This window comes from Taudactylus pleione, unplaced genomic scaffold (assembly GCF_031769625.1).
Source record: "Taudactylus pleione unplaced genomic scaffold, aTauple2 ptg000201l, whole genome shotgun sequence".
Lineage (NCBI taxonomy): Eukaryota > Metazoa > Chordata > Amphibia > Anura > Myobatrachidae > Taudactylus > Taudactylus pleione.
In genome coordinates, this window is record NW_028284603.1 from 7,518,660 (window position 1) to 7,530,994 (window position 12,335).

The following is a 12,335-nucleotide window of genomic DNA, read 5'->3' on the forward strand; positions in this document are numbered from 1 at the left end:
CGTGGATTCAAAATGGCCGATAAGTGCCGTTGGGTTTCTGGACTAGGAACAAGTTGGAGTAAAACCCCTGTTCCTGTTGAGAGTGTTTAACGGGAACTATAATCTCTTCTGAACAGAGGGAACTGAGAGCCTGGTTTAAGGCCCGTCTCTTCTCCGGCTCCCTGGGTAAAGCTGTAGCGAAGAAACGTTGTGGTGGCTGCCCCCTTAGGTCGATCACATAACCTCGGGAGACAAAGCCCCTTACCCAGACATCTACTCCCAAAGCTACCCACCTGTCTTGGAAAAGGAGACAGTCCCCTACCTTCCCTGAGACCGGATGGGCTGAGATCCTGTCAGGTACTCTGCTTCTCCGATGCTCTAGCACCCGGGTGCCTGAATGTGCCAGAGAATCTACCCCGGGGGGCAGAAACCCTACTGGGAAAAGAGCGTCCTCGGGCCCCCTGACCTCTAATTGTTCCCCTTCCTCGAAAGGAAGAACGGAAGACTTGGAAACATGTCCTTTAGCTTCTGGGGCACCACAGGCAGAAAAGTGCTCTTTCCACCTGTCGCCTGGGATATAATAGTATCAAGCTCAGAATCGAACAGGATGCCTCCACAAAAAGGCAGACTCTAAAGCGCGTTTAGATTCGGCGTCTGCCTCCCAAGCGCAAAGCCAGAGTGCTCTGCGTGCCACAACTGCCGTGGCTGAGACTCTAGAGGAAATCTGTGCTCCATCTTGTGCGGCCTCACACACATAGTCTGCAGCCGCACGTATCTGTTCCACCAGTACCAGTAAGTCCTCTCTGGATGAGTCACCGGCAAGGCCTGCAACTAATTTGTCAGCCCACTTCTCCATGGCTTGATAGACCCATGCAGGTGCCAATAATGGGCGGATAACCACTGCGGCGCCCATAAAAATACTCCTAAGGCATCCCTCCAATTTTTTGTCCAGCGGATCCTTAAAGGAGGCCGCCCCTTGGACCAGCAGAGCCGTGTGCTTTGCTAAACGAGCCACAGCCGCATCCACTCTTGGAGGCAGCTCCCACTTAGCGACTTGCTCCTGTGGAAAGGGATAAAGGGCTGCAAATTTACGAGTAGCAGCATTTTTATCTGGGGTCTTCCAGGCTTCCTCTACCAGATCTGAAAGATCCTGAGATACTCGGAAAACAAACGACCCTATTACGCCTCCGCTTAAACGGCCCTTCCAAGCCTAGCAGAGGCGTCAAGGTCCAGACAGTCCAAAGACGGTCGTACTGCCATAATAAGGTCCTCTACGCCCTGACTTGACGCAGGGTCTGAACCTTCCTCGTCGGGCAGAACCTCCTCTTGGAGTTCCCCCTCCTCCTCTTCTAACTACCCCTCTGGATCTGACTCCAACAAGACACTGGATGAAGACGCTTATGCGCAGTTTAGACTCCTCAAAGCGTTCCATAAAGGCCGATACTTTCTTGACCCCTACCGCCGAGCGCTCCATGGTACGGACCCTAGGAGGATCAGAACCCTGGTAACCACCCCCTACAACAGCAGGCGGTGAGGGCAAAACAGGCTTGGGCTTATTCCTCTCTATGGCGGAGCAACGTCACCAGGTCAGAGAGTGAATGGCTCATAGCCTGAGCCCATGCCGGCTCCTCCATAAGCGAAGTGGCTCCCCCAGCTGGCTGCGCACACGTGGGCCCCAGCTGACAGTCCATACACAAAATCCCTGCATCCAGTTGTCCACACGGCAATTTAGCCTGATACTGGGCACATGTAAAAAATATAGCCATAGTGGGGTTCTAGCCCTTTGTGAACTTTTTGACCGTCATTAGAGCACCCCCCTTCCTGCGCTGCCCTGCCATAGCAGTGAGGCCGGAAAACCAAAAACCTTTTTTTTTTTTTTTTTAAATATAACAAGTGGCAATAAATATGCAAACGCTCCAAGCAGGCACAAGAATAGATTACAGTAATACTGAAAACTACTTGGCTGTATGCAGTGGCGGAACTCCCGGAGACAATGGAGTCATTTGCCGCCGGGCGTCAGCCCTGAAGGGGGCACCTGCCTCCATTGTCCCCGGGAGCTGCATGGAGAAGGAGTGCCGCTGATCGGCGCTCCAAGTCCATTGGCGTAACTATGGAGGGTGCAGGGGGTGCGGTCGCACCCCCTGCACCCTCCATTTGCCGGGCGCCCGCTGAGTGTGTTACCAGCGGGCGCCCGGCTCTTATTCAATCCCCCGGCGGTAGCTGGAGGACGGAGCTCCCTCCGTCTTCTGGGTCCCGCAGTGTACTATGGGAGTGACGTCATAACGTCACTCCCATAGTGCCGAGGAGCGGATGCCGGGGACGGAGCTCAGGAGTGAGCTCCATCTTCCGGGTCCCGCAGAGCACTATGGGAGTGACGTAATGACGTCAGTCCCATAGTGCCGAGGAACGGACGCCGGGGATGGACGGCAGCAGCACAGGAGCGGGGATAAAGGTAAGCGTTTATTTTTCTGTTTTTTTTTGTGTGTGCGCGCGCGCGGTGGGGGCCATCACTACTGGGGGCAACTACAGGGGCCTCACCCCTGGGGGCAACTACAGGGGCCTCACCCCTGGGGGCAACTACAGGGGCCTCACCCCTGGGGGCAACTACAGGGGCCTCACCCCTGGGGGCAACTACAGGGGCCTCACCCCTGGGGGCAACTACAGGGGGCTCACCCCTGGGGGCAACTACAGGGGGCTCACCCCTGGGGGCAACTACAGGGGGCTCACCCCTGGGGGCAACTACAGGGGGCTCACCCCTGGGGGCAACTACAGGGGGCTCACCACTGGGGGCAACTACAGGGGGCTCACCACTGGGGGCAACTACAGGGGGCTCACCGCTGGGGGCAACTACAGGGGGCTCACCGCTGGGGGCAACTACAGGGGCCTCACCGCTGGGGGCAACTACAGGGGCCTCACTGCTGGGGGCAACTACAGGGGCCTCACTGCTGGGGGCAACTACCGGGGGCTCACTACTGGATGTACTGCATAGCGGGACCATTACTGGGGAGCACTACGTAGGCGGACCACTACTGGGGGCGTTATATAAAAGGAACTGCATAAGGGGGCGGCAGCAGCTGGGGCTGGCATAGGTGCTGGGGGGTGGTACATTTTAGCTTGGGGGGGTGCACCAACATTTATCTTGCCTCCGGGCACCTGGGATGAAGTTACGCCACTGGCTGTATGCTGCAGAGGGAAAGGAGCTTGCTCTGTCCTCCCTCCATGCTGTTCAGGCTTGTGTTCATTAAAAGCTGTGAACAGACTTCCTGGGAGCCTGCATATTGCCACTGGAGAGCGGGGGGAACCAGCAGCCATGGCTCCTCCCCCCGTCATACTGAAAGCGAGCCTCACTGCTCCTTCCTTTAAGTGTTACTCCCCTCAGTGGGGAAAGCACTTGGACTGACCCGCATTTACCTACAGCACCTGGCAGAGCCGTAACTAGACTTCTTGGTGCCCTGTGCCAGAAAGAGCATTGGCTCCCCCCTCATTTTTCAAAGGGACATAATGCACCCAAAAAAGGGCCATGGCTTCATGGGGAAGGGCCAGGGAAGAGATAGGGGAGGCCAGGAGATGCTGGGGATGAAATAAGAAGAAGCTACAAGCAAGAATGATAATAAACAGAAAATTGACAGGCCCAAACAGCACCCCCTGACCTGTGGTGCCCTGTGCGATGGCACCAGCCGCACTACCCTAGCTACGGCCCTGGCACCTGGTATCCCAGGTAGTTTTCCATCCAAGCACTAATCAGGCCCAACACTGCATAGCTTCCAAGATCAGCTTGTCCAGTGTGGTGTTGCTGTAGGTCTAACCTGCGGTCGGTCTGTAGTCAGCGCTCTCCCCACAGGAGCCGCCAAGAAACACGGCAAGATGGCGCCCGCCATCCAGGACCACGCTGACTGCCTGCAACACTACCAGGTAACAGCAGCACACTATCCTCAGGCCCAGACGGTCTCTACAGAGACCGGAGTGTGTGGAATGGGGGAAGCTCTCAGCGCCATCCCTCCTTTAGATGCGGCTCTCACCAACGCTTTACACTCCAGCCGTGTGCTGCTATAAGCAGCGCACAGTACCTATAGTAAAAAATAAACATAACATTACAAATAAAGGAAAGAATCCCTAAGCTAAACGAGGGCTGCAGAGCAGCCCTGAAAAAACGTGCCTCTCTCCACAGGCACTAAACTTACACTGAAGTCAGGGGTTGCAGAGGGGAGGAGTTATAGATTTCAGTGTTAGTGCCAATTCCACGCCTTCCCACCTACAACCCATGGTCCAGTGTCCCCCAGCCAGACGAAAGAGAAATGTAATTTAGTATAATTAGGTATGGTTCTTCATATATTATATAAACCATGCAAGTCACAATACTCTAGATCAGTGGTTCTCAACCTGGGGTACTATTTTGCCCAGGGGTTCTTGCTGTGATATTTAGGGGTACTATAAGAAATGTAGGGAGTAATGTCCTGGTGATCACTAGCCCCATGCATCACAGTGACAACAAAATGAAAAAAATCTCTGTATCCCTGTAAAAGAAAGCAAATGTGGACTCTAGTTTGTCAATTCAATATTTTTGTAAATTGTAATATGTGAAATGTGTACAATTCATTATTGCACATTTATTGCTTTTATACTGTCACTTAAACATTTTATATCATAGCAATTATATTACAAATGTATTGCTTTTATACTCTATATAGCGTCACTTTATATTACAAATGTATTGCTTTTATACTGTATATAGCGTCACTTTATATTACAAATGTATTGCTTTTATATTGTATATAGCGTCACTTTATATTACAAATGTATTGCTTTGCACATGTTGGGTCTACAAATAATGCTAATGTGCTGCCAGGGGGTACTCAGGTAACAAACGATGGAAGAACCACTGCTCTAGATAACGGTTCCCATATGTGTATACAACAAAAGAAAAATTAGAGCCCTCACTAAAACCAGTATTATCTTTTTGCAACAGTAATTGCGAGGTAATATCTCAGGCCTAATGTTTTCACCGAGTACAGAACACTAATCATGTTTGCTTAAGCTCTTCAGCGAGTCATTGGTTCTACAGTTTAATTAGTCCATGTTTGCCTTAGAGAAACATAAAACATAGCACTCGCCCTGTGGAAGAAAATACTCAGCAGTTTTAATGAACAGAATGGAAGTGTAGAGAAATGTCTTACAGAAACAAGATGTCAGGCAAGAAAGTCAACAAAAAATTAAATTGTATACATCCATCTATCATTGTGGATACATTAACAAAAACAATCTTTAGCTTCTTACTAACCACTGAACGACTTAAAAACAGCCACTCAGACATATAATGAAGCCTGAGCTGCTGTATCAGCATGTGACAATAGCAGAAGAGCTGGAGCCACTTCCATCTAACGGATAAGTGATGTCCTCACTAGTAAAGTAAAACAAACACATAGACATGGTATTCCCATCTCCCAGCCATACACAGTGCTCTTTCCCAGAAGAGGTGAAATTGCTCTGGTCATTAAAAAGTTATATTATTTACTCTTCAATAAATTAATCCAATATGAAATCAAATATTGTAGAATTCATAATTCTGTTCTGTTTGAATAACTGGTTTTATAACCGCAATGCCCCATATTATTATCTATCAGCATTCATTAGGATAATAGTCGGGTAATCGCATAGGAGCCAAAGTGCTCAGAACCCCCACACTATAAAGTATGCAGTAAGTTTTGGGTAGAGATGTGCAAATTCCTTCTTCTTTGCCCTTACTGGCCAAACAGAGTTGTATACAATCATTAATACAGCCGTAGATGCAGCGGCATGCACCCAACCAGCAGAGGCGTGGCGGCATGCACCCAACCAGCAGAGGCGCGGCGGCATGCACCCAACCAGCAGAGGCGCGGCGGCATGCACCCAACCAGCAGAGGCGCGGCGGCATGCACCCAACCAGCAGAGGCGCGGCGGCATGCACCCAACCAGCAGAGGCGCGGCGGCATGCACCCAACCAGCAGAGGCGCGGCGGCATGCACCCAACCAGCAGAGGCGCGGCGGCATGCACCCAACCAGCAGAGGCGTGGCGGCATGCACCCAACCAGCAGAGGCGCGGCGGCATGCACCCAACCAGCAGAGGCGCGGCGGCATGCACCCAACCAGCAGAGGCGCGGCGGCATGCATCCAACCAGCAAAGGCGCGGCGGCATGCATCCAACCAGCAGAGGTGTAGAGTCATGCATCCAACTAACATACATGCAATGCCATATATCCAACTAACAGATGTAGCATCATCCAGCTAACAGACACTGTGCTTGTTGCTAAGGGCCAGCTCTATTTCAATGCCCCTTGCTATAAAACTTTTTAGTGTTGTCTGCTCCATGTAAGCTCTATGCTGAATAACTCCTTACTGATTTCCATACTTAACTGGTAAAAATGAGAAAGAGGACAAATAGTTAATCAAAAATGAAATGTATCCCTTGCCATTGTCAAATATATATATATATATATATATATATATATATATATATACATATACACACACACACACCGCATATACTCGAGTATAAGCCGAGTTTTTCAGCACATTTTTTGTGCTGAAAAAGCACCCCCTCGGCTTATACTCGAGTCATGCCCGCATGGTACGCAGCTAAGTAGCGTACCATGCGGGCCGCGGTGCAGACTGTCTCTGTGACACAGCTGCACCGCGTGTGTAGCCCTGACTGGACGGAGCCGTCAGCTGTGTGCTTGCTGTAATCAGCAGTCGATGAGTCTGTCAGACTCTCATCGGCTGCTGCTGCTCCCACTGCGGGAGCCATCTTCCAGCTCCCGCAGTGGGTAATAGGAGAGACGTAATGACGACGTCTCTCCCATAGTGCAAAGCGTCCGGACCAGGAGCGGGGTTTCAGGTAAGGGTTTTATTTTTATTAGGACTACTGGGGGCACTACCAGGGGGGATTACTCCTGGGGGTGCTACCAGGGGGGGATTACTTCTGGGGGCACTACCAGGGGGGGGATTACTACTGGGGGCACTACCAGGGGGGGGGATTACTACTGGGGGCACTATCAGGGGGGGGATTACTTCTGGGGGCACTACCAGGGAGAATTACTTCTGGGGGCACTACCAGGGAGAATTACTTCTGGGGGCACTACCAGGGAGAATTACTTCTGGGGGCACTACCAGGGAGAATTACTTCTGGGGGCACTACCAGGGAGAATTACTTCTGGGGGCACTACCAGGGAGAATTACTTCTGGGGGCACTACCAGGGAGAATTACTTCTGGGGGCACTACCAGGGAGAATTACTTCTGGGGGCACTACCAGGGAGAATTACTTCTGGGGGCACTACCAGGGAGAATTACTTCTGGGGGCACTACCAGGGAGACTTACTTCTGGGGGCACTACCAGGGAGAATTACTTCTGGGGGCACTACCAGGGAGAATTACTTCTGGGAACATTACCAGGGGGGATTACTACTGGGGGCACTACCAGGGGGGATTACTACTGGGGGCACTACCAGCTGCTGCATTTCCCAACCTAGGCTTATACTCGAGTCAATAAGTTTTCCCAGTTTTTTGGGGTAAAATTAGGTACCTCGGCTTATATTCGGGTCGACTTATACTCAAGTATATACGGTAATATAAGAATCAAAGGAAACTAGTCAAAACTGTACTTCATGTAAAGGATAACCCCCCGCATTTCAGAAACAGATGGCAAGGAGGAGTCCAGGTAAACCTGTGGGGACAGATTGCACGGACATCAGGCCGTTCCATGAATGAAAGGTATTATTTCCTCCTGCATGACAATTTTATAATGCATGTGGAATAGATGACAGTACAGAATGCCAACTCACATCCAAATTTTCTCTCAGGTAAAATGATTCTTCCATCTGTTATAGAATCGACCAAGTCCTGGAATTCGGCGGGGACATCTGCTTGTTTCCAGCGCTCGTTATCCAGCAGAAGGCTGAGAAGAGAATAGATGTCAGTAGCCGGCGTGCCAGCGCTGCGCCCAACATTCAGATTCCAGGTGTCATTTCTGACACTTCACTTTCAATGTACGGTAAAATAACTCATCTTAGGTTACTTACGTAATTCTGAGTAATGATAAAAAACAGTCTAATGAAACACTGGGGGATGGTAGCGAATAAGATTCTTTTACACAGTGACAATGATTATTAAAGATGTGTGTGACTATTCTAACTCACCAGGGAAAGCGGCGACCTTTAATGCCCCAATGTCCAAATCTATCAAGTAACATAGTTCTTTGAATCAATCAATCGTGTTAGTCTATTCCCAAAACGGGACCTTGCAGTGACCCCGATAGGACTGTTCTGTTTTCAGATGTTGCCAGGAACTTTGCTGCTTGGTTCAGTTTTATGAGAACTTACCCGATGATTCCACAATCCCATATTATAATGCAGCATATTTATGGTGTATTAGAATAGTGCTTGTATATGTAACCAACAGCAGCCTATATGACGGGCTTTGATTCTGCTCATGCATTCCACCAACCAATAAGGTAGCGTTAGGACAAACCGATTGAAACTGCAGTGTGTGAGAGCCCAAAAAACAAACTATTTATCCCAATAAACATCTTACTAGAATCTACCAAATACTACTGTAATCGAGCCACTCAGGATTAATGCTATGATGATCCCATGTGGACAAACGTGTAGTCACTTAGAGGTCAATGGTACTTTGGATTCAACTTGTATTTCCTATTTTACATTTTGCTAGCCATCACTATATTATCTGCATGTTACCTTAACACACAGGTTCTCAAACTCAGTCCTCAGGACCCCAAACAGTGCATGTTTTCCAGGTCTCCTCACAGAAACACAAGTGATATAATTAGCTCCATCTGTGGATCTTTTAAAATGTGTCGGTGAATAATGAATACACCTGTGCTCCTGCTGGGTGACCTGGAAAACGTGAACTGTGTGGGGTCCTGAGGACCGAGTTTGAGAACCACTGCCTTAACAGATAACGTAAATATCAAAGCTTTGTCCAGCAAATACATTACAGACAATAATATGCTAAATCATATTTATTGGAGCAAATTACACTAGTATCGAACTTCATGTCACACAAGATACAAACTGTTGAGACTTGGCTACTCAATCAAGCAGCGGTATAATACATACGAGTGGAAAAAACAAATAATGGTTAGTGTACTGATCATATGGGATTTACATTACGATTCCCAGCGCTATGGCATAAGAAAGGTCCAAGAATTTCAACACAGATGTCCATTTCCCTCACCTGCTTCAAACTATCATAAAAGTCACCCTAATCCCTACACTAGCTCCCCATATCTTACAATTCACATTCCATACCCTCATCTACAAAGCCATCAAGCCTAAAGGCGTATTTCCAAAACGCGATTAAAATGAACGATTGATCAATAACGACATCTTTATCGTTTAAGCGTTCATTAATCGTGCAGTAGTTATGCCGGCAAGGACCAGTGATGCGCGCTCCCGCTGGTCGTTGTCAGCATCTGTTATCGCCTGAACATGTAGGCCAACCTGCCGAGATCGTCGGGTTGTGCATCTTCTTGGATGAGAGAGGGTGCCTGCACTGAACGATATATCGTTAAGTGTGGGCACAATATCCACTGCGCAGTATGATGAACGATTATGATGTTGTAATCGTACAGTCGTTCTACACCCATGTAGTGGATATGTACCTTCTCACACATCATGCCCTCTTCCAGCTACCTCTGACCTGCATCTCGTCTTGTATCTGATAACCACCTCTCACTGCTGCCTATAAGACTGCTCATGTACAGTTTCTCCATTACATAAATCTCAACAAGCCTTTAAATCTTTCAAAGCTCTATAGAAACACGTCTTTACTATCCACGCAAATCACAACTGTCCATTCACCGCTCGTCACACTCACTGCTCTCATCTCAGCGGTGCCCTTTTCCCGGTAGATTGGAAGCTCTCTTATGAGCAGACCCTCACCATCCTTTCTTTTCCAAGTCTGCATTGATCTGGTCTCTCTTGTATGTCCCCATTTTATGTATAGATGTGTCCTTACTAGGGGTGAGCGGGTTCGGATTTCTGAAATCCGAACCCCCCCGATCCGAGTCCGATCCGTGTCAGGCTCGACTTTTCCCGCCTGACTCGGATCTGAAATCGAGGCAAAACGTCATCATCCCGCCATCCGAGTCTCGCGGGTTTTGGATCCTATATAAGGTACCCGCGTCGGCGCCATTTTCTCACTCGGCTGTGTACAGTGAAGAGGGAGGGTGGGAGTTAGGGCTGTGTAGTGTAGTGTAGTGCTGCTGTTGTCCACTACTTCAAAGTCCATAGGGGCTGGCTGTGTTGTGCTGTGCTGCTGTTGTTAATAGGGGCTGTGTCCACTACTTCAAAGTCCATAGGGGCTGGCTGGACTGTGTTGTGCAGTCAGTTCTCCATAGGGGCTGTGTCCACTCCAAAGTCCTGTGCAGTGTCCCAGTCCTAAAGGGGTGCTGTAGTGTTGTCCAGGGGGTGCTCTGTCCATCAGGGGTGCTCCCCCCAAGTGCTAAAAAAATTATATATTTTCTGTGTTTGTGAATTGTGTGCGCAGTAGCCGCACGTGCATCAACAAAGTAGTGCCAAGCGTGCGCCTGTGTCATAAGTAAAGGGCCAGCTGGCTTGACCATTAAGGGTGCTGTAACCCCCGAAAGTACACTCCAGTCCAAACCAAAAAAAAAATTATTTTCTGTGTTTGTGAATTGTGTGCGCAGTAGCCGCACGTGCATCAACAAAGTAGTGCCAAGCGTGCGCCTGTGTCATAAGTAAAGGGCCGGCTGGCTTGACCGTTAAGGGTGCTGTAACCCCCGAAAGTACACTCCAGTCCAAACCAAAAAAATAATTATTTTATGTGTTTAGCCGCACGTATATATCAAATCGATATAACATAAATGGAGGACCAAACTTTCTCCGATAAAAATAAAATAGAGAAAGATCAAGAACCACTTCCTCCTAGTGCTGAAGCTGCTGCCACTAGTCATGACATAGACGATAACATGCCATCAACGTCGTCTGCCAAGGCCGATGCCCAATGTCATAGTAGAGGGCACATACAATCCCAAATGGCAAAGTTCAGGAAAATGACCTTGAAAAAGACATTTAAATCAGCTGAAGAGAAACGTAAACTTGCCAATATGCCATTTACGACACGGAGTGGCAAGGAACGGCTAAGGTCGATCCCTAGTATGTTCATGACTAGTGGTTCAGCTTCACATGACGATGGAAGCCCTCCTCCCACTAAAAAAATCAAAAGAGTTAAGCTGGCAAAAGCACAGCGAAGAACTGTGCTTTCTAAGAAGATATCACAAATCCCCAAGGAGAGTCCAAGTGTGGTGGTGGTTGCGATGCCTGACCTTCCCAGCACTGGACGGGAAGAGGTGGCTCTTTCCACCATTTGCACGCCCCCTGCAAGTGCTGAAAGGAGCACCCACAGTCCACTTGCTGATATGCAAATTGAAGATGTCACTGTTGAAGTACAACAGGATGAGGATACTGGTGTAGCTGGCGCTGAGGAGGAAGTTGGCGAGGAGGATTCTGATGGTGATGTGGTTTGTTTAAATCAGGCTCCGGGGGAGACAGTTGTTGTCCGTGGGATGAAAAAGCCCATCACGGTCATGCCTGGGCAGAAGACCAAACATTCCACCTCTTTGGTCTGGCAATATTTCTATCCAAATCCGGACAACAACTGTCTTGCCATATGTACCATATGTAAAGGTGAAATAAGTAGGGGTAGGGACGTCAACCACCTAGGAACATCCTCCCTTATACGGCACCTGTAGCGCGTTCATAAAAAGTTACTGTCAAGTTCAGAAACTTTGGCTAAGACCTTAAGCAGTCCAGGGACACCTAAATCCCGTTGTCCTGTTGTATCCAAGCGCCTGCAAACCACACCGTCAACTCCCTCCTCGTCAATTTCCTCCTTAGTCAGGATCGGAAGTAGTCCTGCAGGCCATGTCACTGGCATGACTGACTCTCCTATCCGGGATTCCTCCGGAGGATCCTGCATTGCTACGCCTACTGCTGCCGCTGCTGCTATTGCTGCTGGGAGTCGTTCATCATCCCAGAGAGGAAGTAGGAACACCACTACTTTTACTAAACAATTGACCCTCCAACAGTCCTTAGCGAGGAGGATGAAGTACGACAGCAGTCATCCTGAAGCAAAACGTATAACTGAGGCCTTGACTGGTATGTTGGTGTTAGACGTGCATCCGGTATCCGCCATTAGTGCAGTGGGATTTAGACAATTGATGGAGGTAGTGTGTCCCCGGTTCCAAATCCCGTCTAGATTCCACTTCACTAGGCAGGCAATACCGAGACTGTACAGAAACGTCAGAAAAAGTGTCCTCAGTGTCCTGAAAAATGCCGTTGTA

At 49.1% G+C, this 12,335-nt stretch overlaps 1 protein-coding gene across 5 annotated transcripts in view; it reads right to left on the minus strand.

Moving 5' to 3' along the window:
* The window catches only part of VPS54 (VPS54 subunit of GARP complex), a 115,390-nt gene that overhangs the window by 16,728 nt on the left and 86,327 nt on the right, over positions 1-12,335 (minus strand). For all 5 annotated transcript variants that reach the window (XM_088477225.1, XM_088477222.1, XM_088477224.1 and 2 more), the window contains one exon: positions 7,795-7,907. In XM_088477225.1, coding sequence (XP_088333351.1) covers positions 7,795-7,907 — 113 coding nt within the window. The remainder of the gene's footprint in view (positions 1-7,794; positions 7,908-12,335) is intronic.